This window comes from Anser anser (assembly GCF_964211835.1).
Source record: "Anser anser genome assembly, chromosome: 7".
Taxonomy (NCBI): Eukaryota; Metazoa; Chordata; class Aves; order Anseriformes; family Anatidae; genus Anser; species Anser anser.
The window spans coordinates 6,422,676-6,447,448 of record NC_139727.1 but is presented as its reverse complement, the minus strand read 5'-3'; the positions used below and the strand labels follow the sequence as shown (position 1 = coordinate 6,447,448).

The 24,773-nt window shown below is 33.3% G+C and overlaps 1 protein-coding gene across 17 annotated transcripts in view; it reads left to right on the top strand.

The window, feature by feature from the left end:
- The window catches only part of KCNMA1 (potassium calcium-activated channel subfamily M alpha 1), a 472,598-nt gene that overhangs the window by 295,132 nt on the left and 152,693 nt on the right, over positions 1 to 24,773 (top strand). For all 17 annotated transcript variants that reach the window (XM_083843583.1, XM_083843584.1, XM_083843575.1 and 14 more), the window contains 4 exons: positions 16,239 to 16,314; positions 20,738 to 20,813; positions 22,723 to 22,893; positions 24,556 to 24,647. In XM_083843583.1, coding sequence (XP_083699709.1) covers positions 16,239 to 16,314; positions 20,738 to 20,813; positions 22,723 to 22,893; positions 24,556 to 24,647 — 415 coding nt within the window. The remainder of the gene's footprint in view (positions 1 to 16,238; positions 16,315 to 20,737; positions 20,814 to 22,722; positions 22,894 to 24,555; positions 24,648 to 24,773) is intronic.

Here is a 24,773-nt window from a genome sequence, read left to right as displayed (position 1 = left end):
GGATTGGATTAAGATTTACACTGTTATTATAAAGTACAATAGGAGAAACTTAACTGTGTATTTAGTTGCACTGTTTGACAATTGCCTGGTAGGCAAATATCCCATTGAGACAGGGAGAAATACTTCTTGACCTTCTCTGCTTCAGCAGAATTCTGACCTTCATGCTTTTGTGATATCACAGATTAACACTTGGATAGATTTGTAACAATGCTACATTCCTCTATCTGTTCCTTTATTCACTATGCAATTTTTGCATCAGTATTCTGATGCCATAAAAAGTCAGGTGACATGAAGAGAAGTAAAATTTGGGATATAGTGATAAGTGTTCTTCTGGCTAAAGTATCTAAGGCTTCTTCTGAGGATTTGAACTGCAGGATTTTTTTATTTTTATTTTTTTTTACCATCTGGCAAAGTTTCATACAATATTGAGACAAGTCAAGAAAACAGTATCTTTCATGAGTTGCCGCTTGTTTCACATCAATTTTTGAACTCCTAACCTTCTCTAGTACTTCTTTATTTATAACATCCATGCTTACATTATACAGGGCTTATTCTTGATTCACAGTCGATCCCCAGACATTCAGAATTCATTAACCTTGGTATCACCTTCAGCAGTGTTTTGTATCATGCTGTCGCAAATGTAAATAACAAAAATAAATACACATCAGAGGAAATTAAGTCCATGAATGGAAGGACATTCCTCCACTTCATAAAAGCGTCAATGAAATTATCATCTTCTCCATAACAGCTTGAACTGCAGTGGTGTACCTGATGGATTTCTTAAAAGACATTACTGACAAAGCTAACGATGCTCAGAGGGCAGTGTTTGCTTGCTCTTTGTGTGCATGCTTTAGCATCTTTCTGTTTCCCATTTTTTTCTGTTCAGGGGAGTTTTTAATTTAGAACAGTGTTAAATGAGCTGTTACTAAACTTTTGAATATTTTTTTTTTCTTTCAGGCATTTAGTTTTTAATTCTTTTTGAACGAATCAGTACAATGTGTTTGCAAATGTTACATAAGCTTATGTTACATAGAAAACATTCTGCACTAAATCTATCTACCAGTCTTCTGATTTGTTATCTGTAAAGGAATACAAGGCCAAAGAATTCAAATTTTCTCGGTATTTATGTTCAAACTGTCTAAGCTTATCTTGCCTTCAAGATTGCACATACATTTGCCAGAAATAGGCTTTCATATGAAATCTTCCTTGCTGCTACTTCAGGTCAGAAGCAGAAATATTGGAAAAACAGTCTATTTGATTTCATCAGCAATTTTAGTGTTGTAAGTAAAACTATGGCATATAAAGATCAAAACCAGAACAACATCTCTATTTATAAAATAAATAAATAATAATAAAAACCACAAAAACAACCAACCAAAAAAACATACACACAAAACCGCGACTCTTAAACTTGGGAAACTCTGCTTTTCTAGATAAGTAAAACTTCCCATATGTAAAACTTTTTTTCCCCTAAACCCTAATTTCCTTAATATTAGGTAATTATATTGCTTTTCTTTTAAATCAGACTCTGTACAGTAAGGGAGATGGTAGCATGCAACACAGGATGAGATCTAGTACACAGCATTTTGCTCAGCATTGTCCTATAAGGAGTGCTGTTTTTATAAACAATAATATTGTAGAATCACTACAGAATTTAGCTGAAAAGCATCATCCATTCAGTGTTTTAAATGCCAAGATTGATTTCAAGGGTTTTTTTCAAGTTAGGATATCTGCAGATGACAGTTTACCTAAACAACAGGAAAATGTTGTAGTCTCTCAGAAGCAAAAATGACAGAGCAAAAATGGTTTAATCTACTGCATTATGAGGTTTTTGAAGTATATCCAAACAACCAGTGGTTATTTGTCCATTATCACTTCAGTTACTCAGCTGCTCAGTATAAATTTTCAATCAACTATTGTTTTCTTCCTAATTGCTGGTTATGTTTTCCTTTCTTCAACCCCTTACTATGTAGAACATTTTCCTTCAGAACCGTATGTCTGAGTTTTTGTGTGGAGATATGTTCATGCTGCACTGCCTTTCCAATCACAGTGCATCCAGCATTTAATGGCATTCTCAATTATCTACAGTGCTGCCCCTTGGTCATTCAACATATCATGTGCTTGAAGATGCATTATAATTTCAGGTGATGCTAGACTTTGGGGATGGGGGATGCATACCTTCATAACCTAGCAGAAAGGGTTTTGTTGTTTGTTTGTTTTTATTTTGTTCTGTTTTTTAACAGTTAGCCAGCTGTAATGTTACCGATGAAGTATGGCATTGACATTGTGTTGATATCAGAGCGAATGTTTTCACATTATATCAGTTTGCTCATTTTTACTTAATTCTGTTCTGGGGTGCTTTTCTCTAAGGAACACCAAGTCAGTCAATAAAGCTAAGGATGTAATGCTGTTTCAGCCTTGTGACACAAGAGGAAATAATCATAATGGGATTAATGCAAAATACTAATATGATTTGAGTATGTATTCTCTCTTTCTTTTTTGCAACTTTCATATTTATTTTTTTCCCTAATTGAACTTTTGTGACCCTTTCCTATTCAACATACAACTTCCATAGCTATTATTGAAATTCTAAATCCTATAGGGATTTTCGTCAATGTGCTGTTACTTAAAGGCTGCTGTAAGTAGTAGGTATGTTCTTTAAAAGTTCACTTTTTAATTAGGCACTTAAATGATTAATTATAGAAGAAATAAAACAAATTGAGATAATTTACTATTCTTATTAAAATTTGTATAACATATATACATTTTGTATATTTTTAATATATAATTTATGTACAATCAAATTGATATTATTCGAACTGTTAAAGCATAGTTAATGAAACACTTAGTAATAGCTAGATATATGGTTAGGGCAATTCTAATTCAAGAAAAAAGTTTACAGTGGTTAGCTAGCAGGCAATATATATCATGATAGTGTGTCAGTCAATGGAAATCTGAGTCTCTACACCGAAGATATTACAAGTATAAGTTAAATGAGATGGGATAATTTGTAAATGAAATAGTGTGATTCCAGCTTTTTATTTTCTATAAAATTTTATATTAACACTGAGTTTGGATTCTTCTGCCTGGCTTCACTTTCCTTCCTGTTATGAGCAAAATGTCTTCACTGTACTGCACTGTAAAATGTACAAATGTACAGCATTGTAAAAACAGACACACCTAGAAAATGAAAATGAACCAAGAAAACTTTTGGAGTCTCTCATACTCAAACTTACTGTAGAAACATATCTAAAGCAAATGGTATACAATTGTATGGAGGATGGATCCTGTAAGAAATATGTTACAATCACTAGAAAAGATCAAATGAGTGTATTTGGAGGAAGGCTGTCTTCTAGGAAAACATCAGAGACACACGCTTTTCTAGAAACAGTTTCTAATCTTCTCTGACATATACATTTTCACTATCTGTTCTTAGTGTTGATAATTCTGTGGCAATATATTGGTAATTGATGTTAGTCTTTTTTATTACTGAAAGAATTTGTGAACAATAAAAATGGCCTGAGAATTTGCATCTCAGCAGTCACATCACAGGCAGTTTTTGTCTGAAATTAATTTGAAGAGTGACACTTTAAATACTATTCTCTTTGCTGGATTTATTCTGGATTATGCCTTAGTGCTGAATTGAATCTTCCAGGTCTCAGATTTTGTATATGAACGCATTATAAGACTGAATAGGCAAAGACATCTTTTACTACTGACATGAGGTGAAATAAGGGATACTGATAAGTGATGCATGGACATACATGACAACCATATTCCCCAGAAAGTGAAAACACCATAATCTTTGACTTCTGAGAAATTTTATAGCTAAATTCTTAACCTAACAGCTGGTGTGAAACATTCTGGTTTTTGTTATTACAGTATAAATTTACATCACATGCAAGGAGTCATTCTCTATAGTGAGAAAAAGGGCATCACTCATTTTTGACAGGCATAAATATTTTATGAAGTGTTTGGCACACATCTGTCAGAAATTGAACTTTCTTTTCACACTTGCATCATAATCGCATACAATTTTGTGGAGTATCATTTTCATAACCTGTTTTTCATAATTAATATGTATGTATATGCTCAATTCTATTCTTTAAATGTTTCATTTATGTGCAATTCAAAGGTTAAAGAAAGTTGCGTACAAATTGATTAGAATGGAGAGATATGAAACCTTTTAAAGTCTTATTTCATAGTATGCTCATTGGTTCTTTGACGGTTATGGCCTTGTGACTCACAGGCAGAATTGCTTGTCTTTGTTAAAATAAATAAATAAAAAAATGAAAAGTCCTGCAGCATGAGTCAGGCTTTAGATCTGGCTTTTGTCCTTCCTTTATTATTGCCTTTATTCTTATCATTCTGTCCTGCCCCATGTTTACAGCCTCTCAGAATATAATATTCTTGATTTTAGTGCAATTTGTTCCTGATATATGCCAGGGAAAATTAAACAAGATGCTAACTTGTCATTTCTTCAGGAAGTGAAATTACTTTATTCTGAGCTGTAATGGACACTTCAAAAAACAACCCCAAAATTTCCAACCTTCAGTGCCACCTGTCTGCAAGTTCAGCTCACTGAAGTGTAACTTCTGATTTCAAGGGTCATATTGATTTTAGTAGCATCATCATTTAAACTGTCCAATTAGTATATTCTCCAAAATCAAAGAAGTAAAAAAGGCATCTTTTACATCCTTTTTGAGTACAGACTTCATTATCTAGAAAGGATTATACAACTGTAAGGAAAAAAAAAAAAGCAACAAGATACTAATAACTTCATTTTCTCCCTGCCCCCCCCCCCCCCCCCCCCCGCGCCAGGGTGGGCATGAATATTGCTTATCCTTTCCAAAGTACAATTTTTACAAGATAAAAAATTCTCTGATTTTATGTGAAGATCTACTATTCACTCAGTCCTGGAGTATATCTCTGTTTGTTATATGGAATGTGACATAGTCATTGCCTGAAGTGGTATAAACTAAACATGATTTTACGTTAAGGGAGAAGACAACAAAGGTAATGTTTATGCATGTAGTGACTGTTTTTGTTGCTGCTAGTGCCAAGCTTTCTGAGTGTCATTCAATATCTTAAGATTTTGTTTTAGACTGAAAGATAAAAATAATGCATGTACATACATTTTTTTTTTTCAGGAATTTAAGTTTGGACTTTAAGTTTGGACTTTAAGTTTAACTTCTAAATCATTTATTGAGAGTTAAGACATCAGATCGTTCTCGTTCTCTCATAACTCACTGACAGGTTACAGCTTTGTAACAAAGACGTAGTTGTTGGCCAACCTGTATAGTTTTTATATGCATACAAACCATTTTTTTCCCCCTCTGGGTAATACTGTGGATTTTTTGAATAATACTTTCATGCTTTTTGAAGCACCCAATTCCTGCACAGCTAAAATGAAGGCAGAGCTCAGCTGCTTGCAAGTAATATTCTTGAAGTAGAAAATTATGGCTTAAGTATGATTTACCTTCCCATCAGTGAGGGAATATAGTCAATGCCTTCCTGACGCATTGTATGAAGGCTAGACATTAAGCACGTGTTCTCATGTATAACATTTTTCTAAAATGCTAAAGATTTGACTAATTATCTGTAGTCCATAATGTTGCCCTGTGTTGCCTCATTTGCTTTATTTAAATCACTATCTAAAAATCGTTTCATTGATTTTCAGTGTTAGGGAATTTTCTGCTGGAGGGTTTACAAAGAGTCGGCACAAGCATTACAATTTTAGTTTTACTTGCCTTTGTTTTCTTTGAAGAATTTTTAAAAATACAAGCAATAAAAATATGGCCTTATCTTCCTGCATGTTATATTTTTTATTGTGAAAATTTCACGACGTTTGAGAACTGTCCTTTGTCCTATTTATATTAGAGTTGGGAATCAAATCTTTTTTTTTTTTTTGAAGGGATCAGATATAATTGAAGAACCATCTTTGTTTGTTTGTTTTAACCCTATGCCATTTGGATGTAAAGATGAGGTCTAGATAACATGTGGGATTTCTCCGAATACAAATTTAACAGCTAAGATTGAGATTGAGAAAACTCTTCTATGCAGTCCTGAAGATTAATTTACTTTTTTGTATTGCTGAAATGATAGTGGGAAATTGGTTCAGCACTGAGACTGGTATCTTGTGACTGATCTGTACAGTAATCTTTAACACCTTACAATGAATTGCTTGCTGCTGAATCTGGAGAAAACAAGGCCACCTTACCTGTTGAATTCCTATCACAGTCACATCTACTGTTCTAAAAAGTTGGTCAGGACAAAATTTCAGGTTTTGGTCAAACACTTATGAAGCTGCTCATTGTTTCTTTCATTCACTTTTTAACTAGATAATAATCATGTTAAAAAAAAAAAAAAATAGTCCCCTAAGCACTGATTGTTTCTGTTTAATTAAAGCTTTTCAAATGTGCCATTGAAATTAACCTGTAATATGTGCATTGCTGCCTGTTTAGATTAGATAAAATAGATGGTGGAGAACCTTACTCTTACTGAAAACAATAAGCTATCTTGCATAATCAGATTGTAGCACAAAATGCTAAAACTATCCTAGAAGAAGCCTCTGCACGGGACGTGAAAGTAAAAAACATCTCTGCATGGTAATTAGTAATTGAAACTTTTTGGAAATTAATAGAAACATCTGTCTGTGATGCTGATTAGTCCTTCTCAGGACTAATGTTGTCATCCTCCTGCTAATGAAGTCTAGATTAATATTTTTAACTTGTGAATCAGGTTTATTTCAGATGTATTTCCAGTTTTTATTTTATTTTATTTTTTAGTTTTATATTTTGATATATGCAACAGATTTAGCAGTGCACTGAAACAAAAAGGGGGAAAATCAATAAAAATCTATCATCCCCTATGCCAGAGAGCTGAAAGAGTTAAAGAAATACTGTCAGATTACTAAAGCCAAAATATAGGTTATGTAAACAAAAAGCTTGGCTATTCCAATTTATTACTGGAACACTGATTTGCTTTAGAGATATTCTGGGCTCACAAGACTAATGGATTCTACACCCAAACATTTGCTGTACCAAGTACAAAGTACACTAATGATAGCTTTAAAATTGAATAAAAACAAGATTATAATTCTAGTCAAGGTGAAATATAAAAAGAAAGAAAAATAGTATGGCTTACGTGGTAAAAAATAAGTAGGATGTTCTTTCAGTTTGAGCAGTACAGGATGTGATTAGTAACACAGATAAGTACTACCTTGTTAAAATCCTTCCAATCTGAGAGGAATAATTCAAATACTCACAGATATTTTTTCTATATGTCTGCATGCATTTGTACAGATTTAAACACTACCTACTGGACTCAGGGGAGCTTTACTATTGTGACCAGTGGGAACCCGACCAGGCTGTTTGTAAGAACATAGTGTAAACGTTACAGTGTAAAGAAGTCACTGAAATGATTTGCTTCTTATTCAGTCTCTGCATAACACTTGAAATTTGAAATTCATGTGTACTGTGCTTCCCGTTTCTCTATTTGGCATTGTCACACTTTGATAACATTTCTAAAATGCTTTGAGATACTGTACATTTCCTATAAGCACATGGTGTAGTCTATTTTTGTGTCTGCATTTCATTGTAATACAGATGGCATTGATATATTTTTGGCATACACATCTTTGTGGCACTTTTGTGGCAAAAGATAGGAATGATAAACATTCCTTGAAATGAAGATAACTTTTCAAAATGAAATGTGTATGTTATGCTCAAAGTCAGGAAGTTGACTAGAAAAGCACATCATATATCATGGAAGGTACCATCTCACCTTTACATTTTATTTATTTATTTTTTATTTTTATTTATTTTTTCTTATTGAGATAGTTGCTGAACAAAAATCCCATTTTCTGAATATTCATAGAGCAAGTCTGCTTGAGAGACCTAATGTGCTCTATTCTTTGTGCTCTTGATGGCTAAATTTTTTTTTCTTCTGTAATGTAGCTGGGATTAGATAAAGGGCTGTTGTGTTTTATTTATTTCATCTGGGAAAAAATCCTGTAAGAGTTGGCTGATAACATGATTTCTGCCTTCTACATAATAACTTTCACCAGAAGATACACGTTTAAAGTTGCCAAAGAAAACAATATACATTTATTATTTATGTACATGATCTACAACAATTATATTCTTTATGAGAGTACCTCTTCATTCCAAGTGAACAGCATCATATTTGTAGGTTTTGGATTGATGGGTGTGGCTCTCTGGTGTAGCTGAAAGAAGCTTATGTGGTAATATCCAGATAGAAGATGGCTTTTAAGCTCTAGTACATCACGGATCAGAGGAGCATCTGTACTGCCTGCCTGCCTGCTTCTCTGATTTGTTTTGTCCACCCTCTTGGTGATACTCTTAGTGTGTTTTGTGAAGCTCAGTTTTGTATTTGTATTAATTCTATTTGTTTCATGCTAACAGAAATAGGTTATACAGAAGTAGCTTTCGATAACAACATGTAAAGGTGAACTTTGCATTATCCTGTGTCCAGTTAAATAAATCTGCTTTCAAAGAGAAGTTCTGTTAAAGAAAGAACTCTGAGCTGTCTCTCTGTTGTGATACTTAATTAGGAGAAAAAGGAAAAAAAAAAGAAAAAAAAAGAGGGATATAGATGTAAAAATAACTTCATTATTAGTGGATGCTGTGACTGAAGACTGGACCACAATACTTCTTATGTGCAGTGCTTCTGAAGCAGAAGATACGTAGTCATGATTCCCAGCAAGATTTTAGTCTACCACAACCCTTCTGGGGGCACGCGTACAGAAACTTATAAAAGTACTAGAAGGCGTAAAAAGTCTCTTGGAGAATTGTTCCAGAATGGATATCGTGTTAAAGCTGGACATAATAGTCCTGAAAAGGAAGAACAACATACTTTTCAAAACTCCTTGGTGTCTTTTTATAGGGTCGGCTCCTACTGGGGTAAGGTCCAACTCCAACTTTAAACGTTTTCTTCAGAACTGTAGTTTGTGATTCTGTCTTTGGTGTTAGTGCAATTCTGTTTGGAAAAGTTTTTTTTTGTTTGTTTGCTTCATTGTTTGTTTCATATTTAAAATAACACTACAGGATTTCAGTTGCTTTTTAGGAAAAATTCCTTCCCAAACTCACATGATGTAATGTGCCCATATCTCCAACACCTCCTCAAAGGGGTTTGGTTTTCAGCTAGAATCAAATAATTCAGTCTTTACTGAAGGCTGGAAAGTAAAGTTCTGTGATGATATGGTTATTGAGAAATTCTTGTTTTGTTTATTTGGTTTTGTTTTGTTTTTAATGGCTGTCATGTTAATAGGTGGATATGTAAGTTAAAGAAATGTGTAGCAGAGATATTTATTAACAGTTTTTTGATACAGCACTATTTTAAAGGAATTATACAACCTGTGTAGATTCTTAACTTGCAGTTTCACTTCCCTGGTTCATAGGTTATTGATTTTTTCATGCTATGGCCTGTTTTCTCTGCTTGTACACTTGCATAACAGAAACCGGGAAATGTATCAACATATTTGGGCTGTGTTGCAGATTCTCTTACTCCTGTGCTATTTCTAACCATTTTTTTTTGAGCTTTCATTTTCAGGGAGTGGAATTTCAGGTTGCTCTGCTACACTGTGTGAAAGCACTCAGAACATGATTATTTTGCATCCTAAAAATTACCCCTCCTTTTTTTTTTTTTTTTTTTTGGTCTCAGAAAAGGTTCGAAGTGATTTCCTAAATAAGGATTTATTGTTTATTCATTCTTCTGTAAAACATATGGTCTCAATCATATACAGGGTAGCAGTAGCCATTCATAGGTTTGATGAACAGTGAAATAATTCACTGAAGATAAGATTCTGATGAATGAGTGAATGGTTTGCAAATAATAGAAATAGTACACAAAAACTCTCTGGATTTAAGTTCTTATGCCAGTACTTCTGGATATGCAACTGACAGAAAAAGCAATATATGACACTAAGAAAGGTATTATGTATTTCACTGATGAGAAATAATATATTATAATAATAATTAATACATATAATACATATATTAATACATATAATAATGTATTAATTGATTCTGTTACACTAGATTGACCTCTTATATTGAATGAGAAAATAATCCGGTTCCTGTTTCTGTTTTGTACAATCTCATTAAGGACAAATAATAATTTGGTTGTTTTCTCCTCTTCTTCATTACCGACTTACAGTTGTAAATTTCCTTTCTGGGGTTTTGTAACCTATGGCAATTTCTGATCACTGCTGTATTGTTATCCAATTGAAAGCATCAATTCGGTCAAGACTGCAGAACTGTCTGACTGACAGGAAAATACCATATTTGAGCAAGTTTTAAGTCTATGAAATCAAAGTTTAAAATCATTTTTCTTTGTAAACTTCATCGAGTAAATAATTTTCTACTCTAATTTTGTTGCTACTGTCACTTAGTTTATTGTCACAGTTATACCACTATTCTGATTTAAAGCATTCATCTTGCTGAGCTTAGTAAAGATTCAGAAAGCAATTGCTGCAGAATATTTGAACCTCACAGAAGTGAACAAGTACGCAGAAAGATGAATCAAAATACTCCTGTTGTATTCTGTATCTATCCCATTATTTCAACAACATAATATGTTGTTTCCTTTTGCACAGCTCATTGGCTTTTGTAATATTTGAGACTGCTTTCAGTTATTTGGGGTGATACTTTTAGTCACCTTTCAAAATTGGTCTGAGAGATTTGGATGTGTCACTTTTTCATATCCAAATTCAGTGCATAGGTTTTCAGGAGGTAGGCATCTCTAGGAGTCAGGTTTTTTTTTTTTTTTTTTTTTTTATATCCCAGGTTGACAGCTCTGAACTTGTAGATACTTCCAAAAACATAGGTTGGTACATGTTTCTCCCTTGTTACTAGAAATATCTAATTTTCTGGTAGCTTAATGTAATCAAGTAATTTACCAGTTAACTTTTGGTAGTTATCTGCTCTAATAAATATATGCATTGTGCAAATTAATTTTAATTCTGAAATATAATTGCTTCTTTTATTCCCAGTAACCTCCTATGTTAGCTAGAAAACTATGTGGTAAAAAGAATAGAATAAGTTACACACATTTTAATTTTTCAGTGTACTTTGAAAATTGCTTGTTCGTTCTTAGTAGTGACACATGTAGCTAAACAGATATTTGCACAGTAAGAAAATAATCCTGTGGTATTCTTGGAGGCTCATTTGAGTCATTCATTATATCTAAAACTGAAATTATTGCACTAGAGGCAGAAACTATTGACTGAAATACTTTGTGTTATATTAGAGGAATCTGGTTTGACAATCATAATAGTCTTTTCTGGTCTAGAAATCTATGGATCTCATAGCTTTATCTTAGGCATTGCAGCTCAGAGAAACTGCAGGTCAGAAGCATACCTTAGTATGCATTTAGAAGCTGAAGATTTGTAAACAGAAGAGGCCTTTGATTTTGTGTGTATTTTTCTTCTAATTAGAGTGATTTTCTAGGTAAATTAAATCTTTTGAAACTTTTGTTTTTTCTTTTTATAAATTGCAGTATATAGGATTATATCCTATTCCAATCAGATCCCATGAGAAAATTTCCATATAAAAAACTTTTGCCAAGTAAAAGGTAAGTGACATGATAGAGACAAAATGGCAATTACTTCTTGAGTGTTCTATTCAGCAGCTTGCTCAATTAACTTTAGGTTAATTGGTTCCCATTAAATGTGCAAAGTTAGAATGGACTTTACTGTAATACATAAGAAATCTACACTATTTCAATTACTATTAATATCATTTAAATGTAAAGCAGTTTTATAGTTATTTCATATTAAAAGAAATCTTTCCCACATACATAAAACCTTCCCAAATATTACTTAGGAAAGAGATATGTACACAACTGTATGAGTAGCTCACACAGCTTTTGAAAACAGAAATTTTTGTCAGTGTTTTTATTACAGAATTTTCGTTTGTAGTTTTGATGCATAAACAAATGTCATAAATTTCTGTTCCTGGTGAGTTGGTGAGCCTGAAAGAGATAACATCATCTTAGTAGTAAATGAGTCAAATTTTGGGTGGAAACAGTGAGAGAGCATAGCATGGGTCATTGTGTTACTTATTGCATGTTATTAGTTTTCAAAGCCAGGCTATTCTTTATGGACCTGTTCTTGATAAGTACTCTTGAGTGAGACTCATCAAAATCTCTTCTATTTAACTTTGTTTAATTTTGATCTAGTGTGGATTTATAGTAAGATACCTATTGAATAATTCAGGCTATTTTTAGTCTGACAACAGTTTCACTGCAACAAGGTTATTGCTGTGAGGATTACTGTGTCATCAGCTTATGGGTGCATACATGATTACAAGCACACTTTGGCATGTCATTAATTCCAGCACCAGAATGAAGTGCTCTTCAGACTTTTCCTCTGGGAATTATTCAGTTGATTCATCATCCATTTGCTAAGTGCAGGGTGTCATGAATAACATATTTGGGGCAGACTTGTTTCATCAGTTTTATGCTTACACTTTATTCCTAGACATTGCTTTTGTAGTTTATTTGAAGAGTAATTGTGAAACTTCTGAATTACCTGCAGTCTTTCAAAATGCACAGAATTTGCTGCAGATGGTTGTGCAGCCCATGCTATTAAATATTTTAGAGTGTGAAACAATAATTCAAAGACAGCACCTCCTATCTCTTTCACAGCTTTAAAACTAATTATTCAAGACTGGGAATTCCCCTTTCTCCCTTGTTTCAGTTCAGCTAGTATTAGTGGATATTGCCAATAAACCACCCAGTCTTCATGTGATTTGAAGATACCCCACTGGGGAGATGTGCAAATTAGTATAATTTTGCTCTAATATATAGAGTTGTGTTGGCTGACTGATTCTGTGTTAATGGTGTTATGGGGAATAAAGATTGTAGGCATAATGGATTTCATTTACAAACAGGCAATGAACTGATGCTTACACACTCAAAACTTGAGAGCAGGATACTATAAGTACCCGAAAATAAGGTTACACCAACCTGCCAGCTGTACTCCTACCATTGTCCAGTTCTTTTGTCTGTTTAGCTCAGATCACTTTTCAGAGCTCTTTTTTAGGCTGTTTTGGAATGTCCTGTTGTTATGCATATACCTGATTTTTTCTACTTTAAATTAACTTCTTCCCCACTCAACTATAAGCAAACAGTCCTTACCTTAACCTTATTTGCAAACAGTCTGCCTTTCTCACAGTGGTTTATACTAAAAATTCTACTCCCAGCCTCTGCTTGTTTCTTTGTAAGCCTAGTTACAAAAAATCAATATTTCTGAAATGTTTGATTTCTGTACAAAAGATAATTATATATTAGGTGTGTTTTCTAGAAAATATGAAGTAGTATCATATAGGATCATGGTAATTTGACTATGAAGTTTTCAATATCATCTAGAGGGTCCTCCTTTTTCTAGTGCCTTTTCATAGGCTTTATGCCTTGTTATGGCTTGATACTATGAACATAGGAAGAGATTATTATTAAAGGTTGTATTCTTTCTAGTGTGTTGAAACTCATTATTTACAAGACAGGAAGCACAGAAAATCATTTAAAATGACATGGGTGTAGGAATCCAATAATAGTATCATTTAGGTCTTGAAAAGAGTAGAATATTGGAAAGTATTCATATACTGTGATGGTAAGGAAAACTGTCATTTTCTCTTCGTTTTTACTCGCAGGTGAGCCACACAGAGTAGGTAATACCTTGAGGTTTCTGAGAATCAAAATTTGATCCATTCTGTGTAATAATTCCTTCAGCTATAAAACACAACCTCACTAGTAATGTCCTACAAAAGATATAGAGGTTGCATGGTGATTTTTTACAAGCCAGTTCTATTTGTAGACCAAGTAAGCTGAACTTTTAAGCCTCACCATGCACGTGCGCACACATACACACATTCAAAATTCTGAAGGGAATTCTTTAAAATAGTGCAGGCTGTAGCAGATGCAGAACTTAATTTGTAAAGATTTTCTTCTTTTTCAGCAAAGTATACACTGAAGCTACAGTTTTTTGTTCTATTATTCAATGTCGTAGCAACTAAAATGTATCTTAAACATTGTAAGACAACTAAAATGTATCTTAAACATTGTAAGACTGGTAGCAAAGGTTTTACTGCTAAATTTTGAGTCTTCATTTTGAAATGTTGCAATGGATAGCTCATTAACTTCTCTTAAGATGCAGTTCATTTGAAATGAGGGATTTTTCTCTGACCACTCATATATTAAAAAGTTGCTAGGGAGTGGAGTGATGGACAGTTTCAAAATGCACATAATTTTGAATTGTACCATTTGTGGGAACTACTGCAAGTGCAGCAGAGGGATATGTCTCTCTCAATTTGAGAACTATGATCTAAAATGATTATTCTCTTCTTTCAAATGGATCTGACACTTGGAATTATTAAGTATCATTTTATTGCTTTTTTGCTTAGATTCCCAAATCCACTTTTTAAGTTGTGATTAATCTTCATATTTCTATATAGCCATTAATTAAAAAGAAACTGTATGTTTGTGATACACAGATATTTTCTACACTCGTGGCTATTTGTGAGCCTTACTGATGCAGTGAAAACTCAATAACCAAAGTTATTAAGCAGGTATTCTTTATTACGGCACCGGGTGTAGGGGGGGGGATCGCTCCACCTAACACACACACACACCAAGGGTTACTGGTAGTGTGTTTATATTAGTGGGACAAATACATATTCATTTCATTTACCCATAAGTCTCTTGCGTATTCATCACGCCTCCAAAGAATCATTAACGTAGGTTCCCGCACCTATTCACATGCATACTGGAGTCCTTGGGTGGTCATCTGGTGTACTCTGGTGGTCTTTTGATGAAGGCCAGGAGTCTTCTAAATTTCTGACCCTTCATTTGACAGACTTCAGCAGTCAAGCCAGTTCTTTCTGGTTCTATGCATACAGTCTTTTACTCCCTTATCTTTGGAGTCGTTAACATACTAGCTAGCTAAGACCTACAGAATCAACATCCTTTATCTTGTTCCCTGTCTCGTTACCAAGAGTGAAAAATAAAATAAATTTAGTAACTTTTGTAGAGTATTGTGGAAAGAAAGCCTTGATTTAACACACATCTCATCACATGCATCTTTGCTCTTGAGGGGAACCTCTGTACGTTGAGAAGAGGAAGGTTGTGCCCAAGTTTATATGTTTACCAGGATCACTCTTTCCTTAAATTTCTGGAAAGAAAAAAAGTGTTTTATAGCACTGGAAGTAGGTGAAATATGTCAATAAAGGGGATGTATGAGATGAAGCAACCCTCAACACAACTGTAACATCCACAGTAGTATATTACACAATTTTTATGTAACTCTTGGCTGCACTGTCTACTAAAAATTTTCCTCAAAGCCATATTTTAATTTTTTTAAGTTGTGCGTGTGTAGAGTATGTTATGTACCTTTATTCATATGCCAAAGATCTGCAGACAATTTACTATCAGTTTAAGTCTCTCTTAATAATTTAAGCCCTTAATCCTTTATACTATTTCTCTTGCATATTGCCTTTCACTGGCTTGTCAGTTGCCTGGGAAATTCAGGCAACCTGATTTCAACACAAAATGCTATTTCTTTGTAAAAATTGCTACTTTTAATAGAGTGTAATCTATTACTAGGCAGAATTATATAGCAGATTTTAATTTTTAGGAGAGAGTGTGTGTACTGCCTGTTCTTCTGGTTGAATTTTTGGAAATCGGGGTGGAGATAGGGACCATTATTACAATAAAAGATTTTACGTCATTAAGATTTACCAGTTTAATCAGACATATCCACAGCCTAGTTTATCTGGGTTATCAGATCTCTTGCCCATAATCTCTTATTTTTCACTAAGCGATGTGGGACGTTGGAGGAATGAGAAGTTTATGATGTGTTTGTGTCTTTGGCAGTCTGGAAGAGAAAGTCATGCGTACTAGAACTACAAGCAGAACATCAGTGTGTTTTTTTTTTCCCCTTAGTTTTCAGCCTATATAAGCCTCCCATGGCTTCCTACCTAAACTAAGGCTTTCTGGTAGGATACTTCAGCAGTTAAAGAATTAAGTTTAAAACAATTTGAAAAAGTTACGGTTAGGATCTTGGAACTGTTAAATATGGAAGAACACTTCAAAGGTATTTGACATTTTGTATGCTACCTCTGTTGATTTCACTAGTCACTGTCATTGGAAGTGAAATGCTGTTACAATATGGATTATTCTTTACTTTCTTTACTAGAGTCTTTTTTTTTTCTTTAATGCAGGTTTAAGATTTTTAAGAGCCCTTAGACTGATACAGTTTTCAGAAATATTGCAGTTTCTGAATATCCTTAAAACAAGGTAAGACATTTCCTTGTGTATTGAGTATTGATGGCAGAACAGAAATGGCTTTTCTTTGTGGTCCTAGTAATATATGATTTTCTTTTCTGGGGAAAAAAAAAATAAATAAAGACACCTATTCATTATCTGTTCTTTAAAACTTTTACTTTGCTGATGAATGATTTACCAGTATAAGCATCTTTTTCCATGCTATCTGTAGAAGGTTTTACTTGGAATATCTGACCTAGACTGAATGCAGATAAACTAAAAGTTGAATGAATTACAGAGCTCTTCATTGATTAGATATTATTTCTTTTCACATTATCAGTCAGTATTCCACTGCCTTGCCAAAACAGAAATCGAAATTCAAACAATGGAATACAGCTAAAAAATTTTTTTGGAAAATAATCATTATTTCACACTCAGCTGTCTTTATTTTGTGCTCATTGTCATTAGCATTCCTTTCAAAGAATATTTTATATTTCCCCAGTTAACCTTCTGTTTTTCACTGATTCTTTGAGCCATTAATACATGATAGTTGTGTAGAAAAAGCACAACTTTGAACAAAAGACCACTTTGAGCAACAAAAAAGGAACCTTCCCATGCCTCACAGTAGTAGATGCTTTGCCTTTCATCATTTCCTAAATTACTCCAGCTGAAGTATTGAACCTAACTTCCAGTAAGTACTGTAAACTCAGTTCCATTTTGAACTCCTATGCTCTCTCTACCAGTTGAGGTGCATGTGTGAGGATTTAATATGCAGATAGCTGTCTACATGCTATGTTAATTAGTAGTCGTGGGCAAACAGATCCTTCAGATTTGTAGGCAATCATGGTACACAGCTGTTTCTTCATTCCTTAACCTTAAAATTATTTTCTGTTCTCTGGAACTGTCAGACTCTGTCTTCAGCTATGTGACTATAAGAAACCCAGCTGTTGTCAAGTAGAGAAAATAAACATACAGGATATAGCCCGGTAGCTTAGAATGTTACAGGTTTGGTAAAGAAAGGGATTAATTTGTCCAGGAGCACAGACTATCCAATAAGTTTGCAACACACTGAAAAACCTCAACAGAAAACATAGCAATCAATGGAAAAGTCCCAGAAACTCAGAGAGTTTCGGGTAAAGACTAAAAGTCCCTTTCAAACGTGGAAGACTTGTAAACCTCCAGATTCATAAATGAAGGGATATTGCATTAATTATGTTCACTTATTCAAGATTGACCTGTTCATTCAAAATTAACTCTTAGATCAGTTATCATCTCTGTAATTATCTTATCGGAATGCCCAAATATCTGTAAAACCCAAATGCTGACTATTAGAAAGTTTGTAAGGCAGAACTTTCTGATGTGACTGTTTCAGTTTACTCATCTGATAAAACCCCCAGCAGTTCATCAACAGTCAGTACCTCAGAACACTTTTTTATGTCTCTCCCTGTTTCTAGTTATTCAATAGAAGAATATATCATCTGTTCTCTTGTGTATCTTACTTAATAAGCCTGAAATGAACTTAATAATTGGGATTACTACTGATGTTCACAAAGCAGCATTTTGTAAAGTGGATGAGTCAAACTACAACAAATGGACAAAAATTCTATTTATTTTAGAAAAGTTTTTAGTTACATCTGACATGTGAGTGCCTTCTTTTTTATTTATTTTACATGGATTTGACTTGCAGAAAGTAAAAAAAGGGTTTGTTACTACTACTGCTAAATTTAAATGAGAATTATTTTTTTTCAGCATATTCTAAACTACCACCATAAATAAAACCTATTTAGCAGAGATGGTCTGAGATATGTGAATATGCTGTTACAGTACCAAAATACTATTTTCTTGGCCTATTTCTGCATTATTAATCTTTCAGGGAAGCAAAAAAGCACTTTTTGCAAATGGACAATCTTTAGTAGTTTTTCAAGAGATAGAGCATTTAAGCTATTGCTCTCATTATTTTTTTTTTGCTTAAATAAAATTTAGTTACCTAAAATTGAGCAGTTTCAGTTACAGTAGCCATAAAATCTTATTGTTACCTTAAACTCTTATTTTGTATTGCATACTTTTGACCAGCTACTGCAACATTGTTTTGCTGAGTTAAAAAAAATAAAAATAAAAAAAATCTCAAATTATGCTCAGTTTAAAAAAAAAAAGAAGAAAAAGAAATTTCACCTTTTCTTGCAATCCATTTCTAATTTTCAATGAATTTTTCAACATCATAGATAATTTATGTATATAAGATCAAGGGACTAATGACAGAATTTGAACTGTTGAACTGAAATATCAAATTCTGTATATCATTACTAGCTCTGAAATGATATTACAGAAAAAGAAACCGAGCATGTATATAAAATTATGCAAAAAAAAAAAAAAAAAAGAAGATAGTTCTTTGTTTAAGGTGAGACGTGTTCATATGAAAAATATGGAAATAATTAATCTAAAGGTATTTTAGTGTGCTTGAAACTAATAAAAAGTAACTACTGACAGGAGAAGAAATTCATAGGGTAAGAAGGGCACTGCTATGTTTTTAATATTTGATGCAATTAGAGAAGAAGCTCTGTCCTCCTTGTCCTATTTCCTTCATTAAATAAAAGATTTTACTTTAAATGCAAATTACTACTGGTTACTGATTGGGGTGTGGGGATTAAAGGAACACATCTCAATCACACAATAGACAAGAAGGGCCACACGAAATACTAGAGTCCAAAGGAAGAAGTTAAACACTGCAAAAACAGAGGCAGTGAGAAGAGTAGCAAAGTAGTGATAATTATGAGAATATCTTAAAAATTATCAATTATATTTGAAAAGAATCTATATGAAAAAAGCAAAGGTTGACAGTGGCCTATTAAGAGACAGTACTCTGCCTATGATCTTTTTTTCCCTAGTTTGAAATGAAGTGAATCTCACAATTTTTTTTTAGTTCCCATGTTTATGAAACATAATGAATTGTGTGTTGTTGAGTTGAAATTTTCTCTCCTCCACTTCACTGTTTTCTAATATTTTTTCAACAAAACTACAGGGATTTAGGACTCACAGTAAGGGATTTTGCACAGATGTTAGAAAGAGCTTAAAGAGCAGGAAAATGTTTGTGACTAATCCTTCATCTATATTTAGACTGTGGTAGAAACAGGAGTATTTCATAGAGGACAGAGAAGGTGCAATTTTTAATAAACTTGCAAAATTAAAATGTTACAGACAAGTTATGTAAATAGTTATTTTTAATGACTGCTAGCATTTACTTGTATTACAGTAATATGTGGAAACCAGCTGACACATTATTGCATCAGGAGTTTCTCCTGGCCTAAATTCAGGTGAAGGATGATATTTAGCCGTTCATAATGGAGCTTTGCATCAGCATGATATTTATCATTTTGTTTAATCTTGGAACATATGGGTTAGAGTCTTGTGCTATGATTGCGATCATCAACAAAATATGAATATTAATCAACCATACCTTCAGAAAGTGAAACAGGGAATGTTTTGATGTGCATGAACATTAATTAGTTGCAAAACTGAAGTTATAGCATCATAATTTTGAGTCCAATAATCATTACAGCAACTGTGCATCTTTCCTAGTCCCTACAGATGCCCACTTCATCAACTGTAATTCTTAAAAAATATCTCCAGTGGAGCTAATGTCTGCCTTATTTCCCAGGTTCATTTCTCAACTTTGTTTAGAACTTAATGCATGATAGTGATACACATTGATAGTGAGTTTTTCCCTATTTTTCTTCTTTTGGAACATATTGCTTTGGGAATAATAGGGATTTTTCTGAGGCTTCGCTCTTTCTTAGATGTGGTTTCAGAAACAAAGGACAGCTGCTTTCAATACAATTCCATGAATGGTTAAGATCATTTGGACATAACAATACATGAACTTCAGTTCATTGCATATTTATTGAACATCCTTCCTAGCTTTTCAAATCATAGTGATTTTTGTAAGAACAGAGGGACCAAGCTTTACCTAAACCTCATCCAGAGGCTGTTAAGTATGGCGTTTTCCTGCTGAACTCAGAGTGAGGTCCTTGCTTCAAAATCAATTCAGACTACAGTAGGGCATATACTACTCAGTGGGACTAAAAAGAGTTTGTTTCGTTTCTCTGGAAGGTTTCTTTTTTTAATTTATCTTGTTAGAAGTCCAGATGTAGCTAAGGTTTCTGTTCGTCCTTCTGCTCTCAAATCCATTTGAACTTTTCTAGTTTGTTTCCCTTTCAATCCATTTCTTAGCTCTTCCAAACCATCTAAATTACACGGATGTGATCTCTGCAAAGACAAAAATAATACATGGTTTGCGTAAGCCATTGATTAAGTTTTTTTAGGGAGCCTGGTTCTGTTCAGAAATCATCATGAAAATCTTTCAGTCTAAAATATACATTTGTATGCAAGTACATAGTAAAAATGAGTGATAAATTTCGGTATATGTTACCTTTATTTTTTTTTTTTTCCCCCTCCACAGTAATTCCATCAAGCTCGTGAATCTGTGCTCTATATTTATCAGCACATGGCTGACAGCAGCTGGGTTCATACACTTGGTAAGTATGTTTGAAAATATTTCTTTGGCTTTTTTCATGGATCACCTGCTATTTGAGCTACTTTATTACCTGAAATTTTCTTGCTCTGGTTAAGCCCTTGGTACATCTACTGAGTACAATTAAAAAAAAAAAAAAAAAAAAAAAAAGAAATCACAGTTCCCAGTTGTTCAGGCTTTTAATCAAAATTTATTCTGAATAGTAAGTAATACGTCATTAACATTTATATTTGGGTTCAGCAATAGTTAACTATGAGGCTTGAACTGATGCAACTTCTTGAACGATTGCAATTTACCAGTAGGTGGCAATGTTTCCTAAGTAACTACCTGAAAGTGCTTCCTGGAAGTTGTAGGCAGAGTCTGAATTGAGTGAGGTCCTGGTAAATCAATGGTTGTACCAGGAAAAAAAAAAAAAGAAGAAAAAAGAAAAGAAAAAAAAACACACTGTATTTCCACAAGAAGTAACAGGATTACTAACATGCTAACATTCAGGGTAGCACGCCTTCTGTTTTGATCTTAAATTTCATTTTTTTGGATGCATCTTTCACGAAATACAGATTTTTTTTTCATAAATTCTTATTCTGCACTTAAAAGTACCTGAAAAATGTAAGATACTTAGTATAGAATTATGTATGTTTTCATAAATTTTAATATTCTTTTATATGAAAGGTATATGTCAATTGTATGCATTTAAAACCAATAGCTTTTCCTAAATTATTTAATCAATATAATTAAATATGTTTAAGTATTTGAAGTGTTTGTCCACTAAGAACATTTTAAGACCAACTTAGAATCAGGAAAATTTTGAGGTGCTAGTAGTAATAAGTTATTCTGGAATGGTTTTGGAGTAATACTATAATTTGATGATATTGGTGTTAATCTACAGTAATTTCATTGACTTCGCTTGAATTACCTTGTGCTATGTTCACCTATATAACATTAAATTCAGTTGTTTATCTTCTAGTTATCCCGGAAGTCATTTAGAATAGAATAAAATAGTTCAGTTGGAAGAGACTTAGAAACATCAAGTCAAGCTCCCTGGCCACTTCAGAGCTAACCAAAAGTTGAAGCATATTATTAAGGACATTATTTAAATGCCACTTGAACATTGACAGGCATGGGGCATCAACTGTCTTGCTAGGAAGACCATGTTTGGGTGTGTTTGACCACCCTCATTGTAAATAAATTTTTCTAGTGCGTAGCCTGATAATTCCCCTGGCACAGCTTTGTGCCAGTCACAAATATCCTATCAATGGTTACCAGGGAGAAATGTTTGGCATTTAATTTTCACTCTTAGGAAGTTTTGGATGTTTTCTTTTGTGGTATACTTTTTTTTAAAATTATTTTTTTAACATCTCTGTGTAGGAATTCTCAAACTCCAGGCTTCCTACTGTGGAACAAATTTTTACAGAAATTATAGAGGGTATACTCCTTTCCCACTGATAAATTTATAACTTACCTTTGTCACATACAATAGCTTTCCAATAAAAATTGGAAAAATGGTATTGTGGTAGTTCATCATGAAACTTAGCATGTCACTAATGCTATTAACAGCTGCATGTTTCAAACAAAAACATTAAGCAGTATGATTCCATTAGAAATAATATAGACGGGAAAATATCTGAACAAACTGGTATGAAATGAACCCTATTGTTCTTTATAAGTAATTTATATTATTTAGCAGTGATTGGAAAAAAATGTTTTCCATAAATAGTATGAGTGGCAAGACTACGCATATTGGCAAAAGAACTGTAAGGCTATAATAAGGACAGGCTTAGGTTCTCTGTTTCTTCAAAATAAATCACAGGAAAGGATCCAGAGTTTATATTACATGCTGATATATATATTTCTTTATCAATAGAGTTAATTTTTGTTACTTCTTTAATTATTACATATTTTCTTGTACATTTTAGGTGGAGAACTCAGGGGATCCATGGGAAAATTTCCAAAATAATCAACAGCTAACATATTGGGAATGTGTTTATTTACTGATGGTTACAATGTCCACTGTTGGTTATGGAGATGTTTATGCAAAAACAACCCTTGGTCGCCTTTTCATGGTCTTCTTCATCCTTGGAGGACTGGTAAAATAATAATTTTATTACTTATTATTTATTCCTTCTACCTTAAAACTTGACCTTGTATATCTCAGTGTTATAATTGAAGAAATAATAATATGTCTTAGTAAATTAAAATTAATTATTAAACTCTTAAATAAGTTTAACGCACACCATATTTTTTCTGTAGATTAATACTTGGCAGAACTTGTCAGTTAGTGGAGTCAGAATTGTTATTATCCCGTTTAAATGCATAATGCATGTGAATACATGAAGTGCTTTAACATTTCCGCTTATAAACTTATTCCTAGTTTTTTACTTTCCAGTAACTGAGTGTAGGGAATTTTTTGAGAATGCTGTTGTTACTTAGAGGCACTTTGCGGTTTCAGAAGTCTACCCACCCTTCTGTGTTCCTTCCCAGAATTCCAACAAACACTGTGGCTTTGGACTGCCTTAAAGAGCAGCTTGCCTGATCCTGATGATGGCAAACCACATTCTCTTTAATTTCAAACATCCTTTCATGTCATGTAGCACAATTTTAACTCACAGTTTATCACACAAAGCATGGCCATAACCAGTGTCCTTTTATATCAGCAAATTCTGGTGTTTTTTGTCATGTACATACATAGCACCAAAGTTGCTACTTGTCTTGTGTCAACTTTTCTATTATGTATCAATATTAATAATATTATGGGGCCTGTTGCAATGTTTCTCTCTAAAACAGCAAGGTTTATTTTAATATTCACACAGTGCAAGGTAAGTGCTTTACAGATGACTAACAATATATATTAATTCACATACATACATAGGTATTGTTATTTTACTCTTATATATTGATTTCACGTATACATACATCTTACAAAGGTGATATGTATATAACTGATGTTATGAATGCCGTATATGTCAGACACACAAATACATATATATATATATATGCGTTCCCATCTATGTTTATTGACATATGAAGAGAGAGACCATTCCAACTGGCAGTAGCTCTTCGAAGTATCCAGCCACAAGGAAGATGTTTGTTGGACAAAACATGGCAGAATATTTTTTTTTCTCCTTAAACCCTTTTTTTTTTCTTTTTTTCCCATCATATGTTATTCCAATCCTTTTAAAAAACATAAACTTTTGCTTTTTTTTTTTTCCTATTTTTTTGGGGGGGTGGTGGTGACTGTTTCGTTTCTCAGCAGGGGGTTTGACCCTGACTACATCTTTTTGTCTTTGTTTAAATCCTAATCACAGGGGAAAAAGTCTGTCTTTTAAAATAGAAATGCAACCGTTATGGTAATACTTGTTTTTGGTTTTGTTTTTTTGCAGTGGAGATGGATAGTTTTTTTCCCCTCCCATTTATAGGAAGAATTAAACATAACTGTACTTTATGATTAGATAGCAGTTTGAATTCATTTTGTTCTTGTTTTGTTTTGTGAGCCCATTTTTCCTCTTTTGACCATTTTCTTAATTTATAAAGTATGCACCTTCTCCAAGACCAACTTTTACATTGAACCCTCATGTTTTGTTTGATAAGAACTTTCACATTTTTAAAATTTTCTTTTTAAACGCCTTCCCAGATCTAATTCTTTTGCATTTTCAGATCTTAAGGATATATATCTTCTGAAAATATTCATCATCCCCCTTTCTTTGGCCTCTCTTTTTAGTCTTTTCTTCTGTCTCCTATCTTCTTCTTAGGCCATGTTTGCCAGCTACGTCCCTGAAATCATAGAGTTAATAGGAAACCGCAAGAAATATGGTGGTTCCTATAGTGCGGTTAGTGGAAGAAAGTAAGTATCTCAAGAGGCTCTGCTGCCTCTGCTGCAGTAGAACACTCTCTGCATGCCATTTTCTTTTTTTTTTTTTTTTTGTGTTTTTGTTTCATGCATGTAGGCAATGTTTGCTCGCTACGTGCC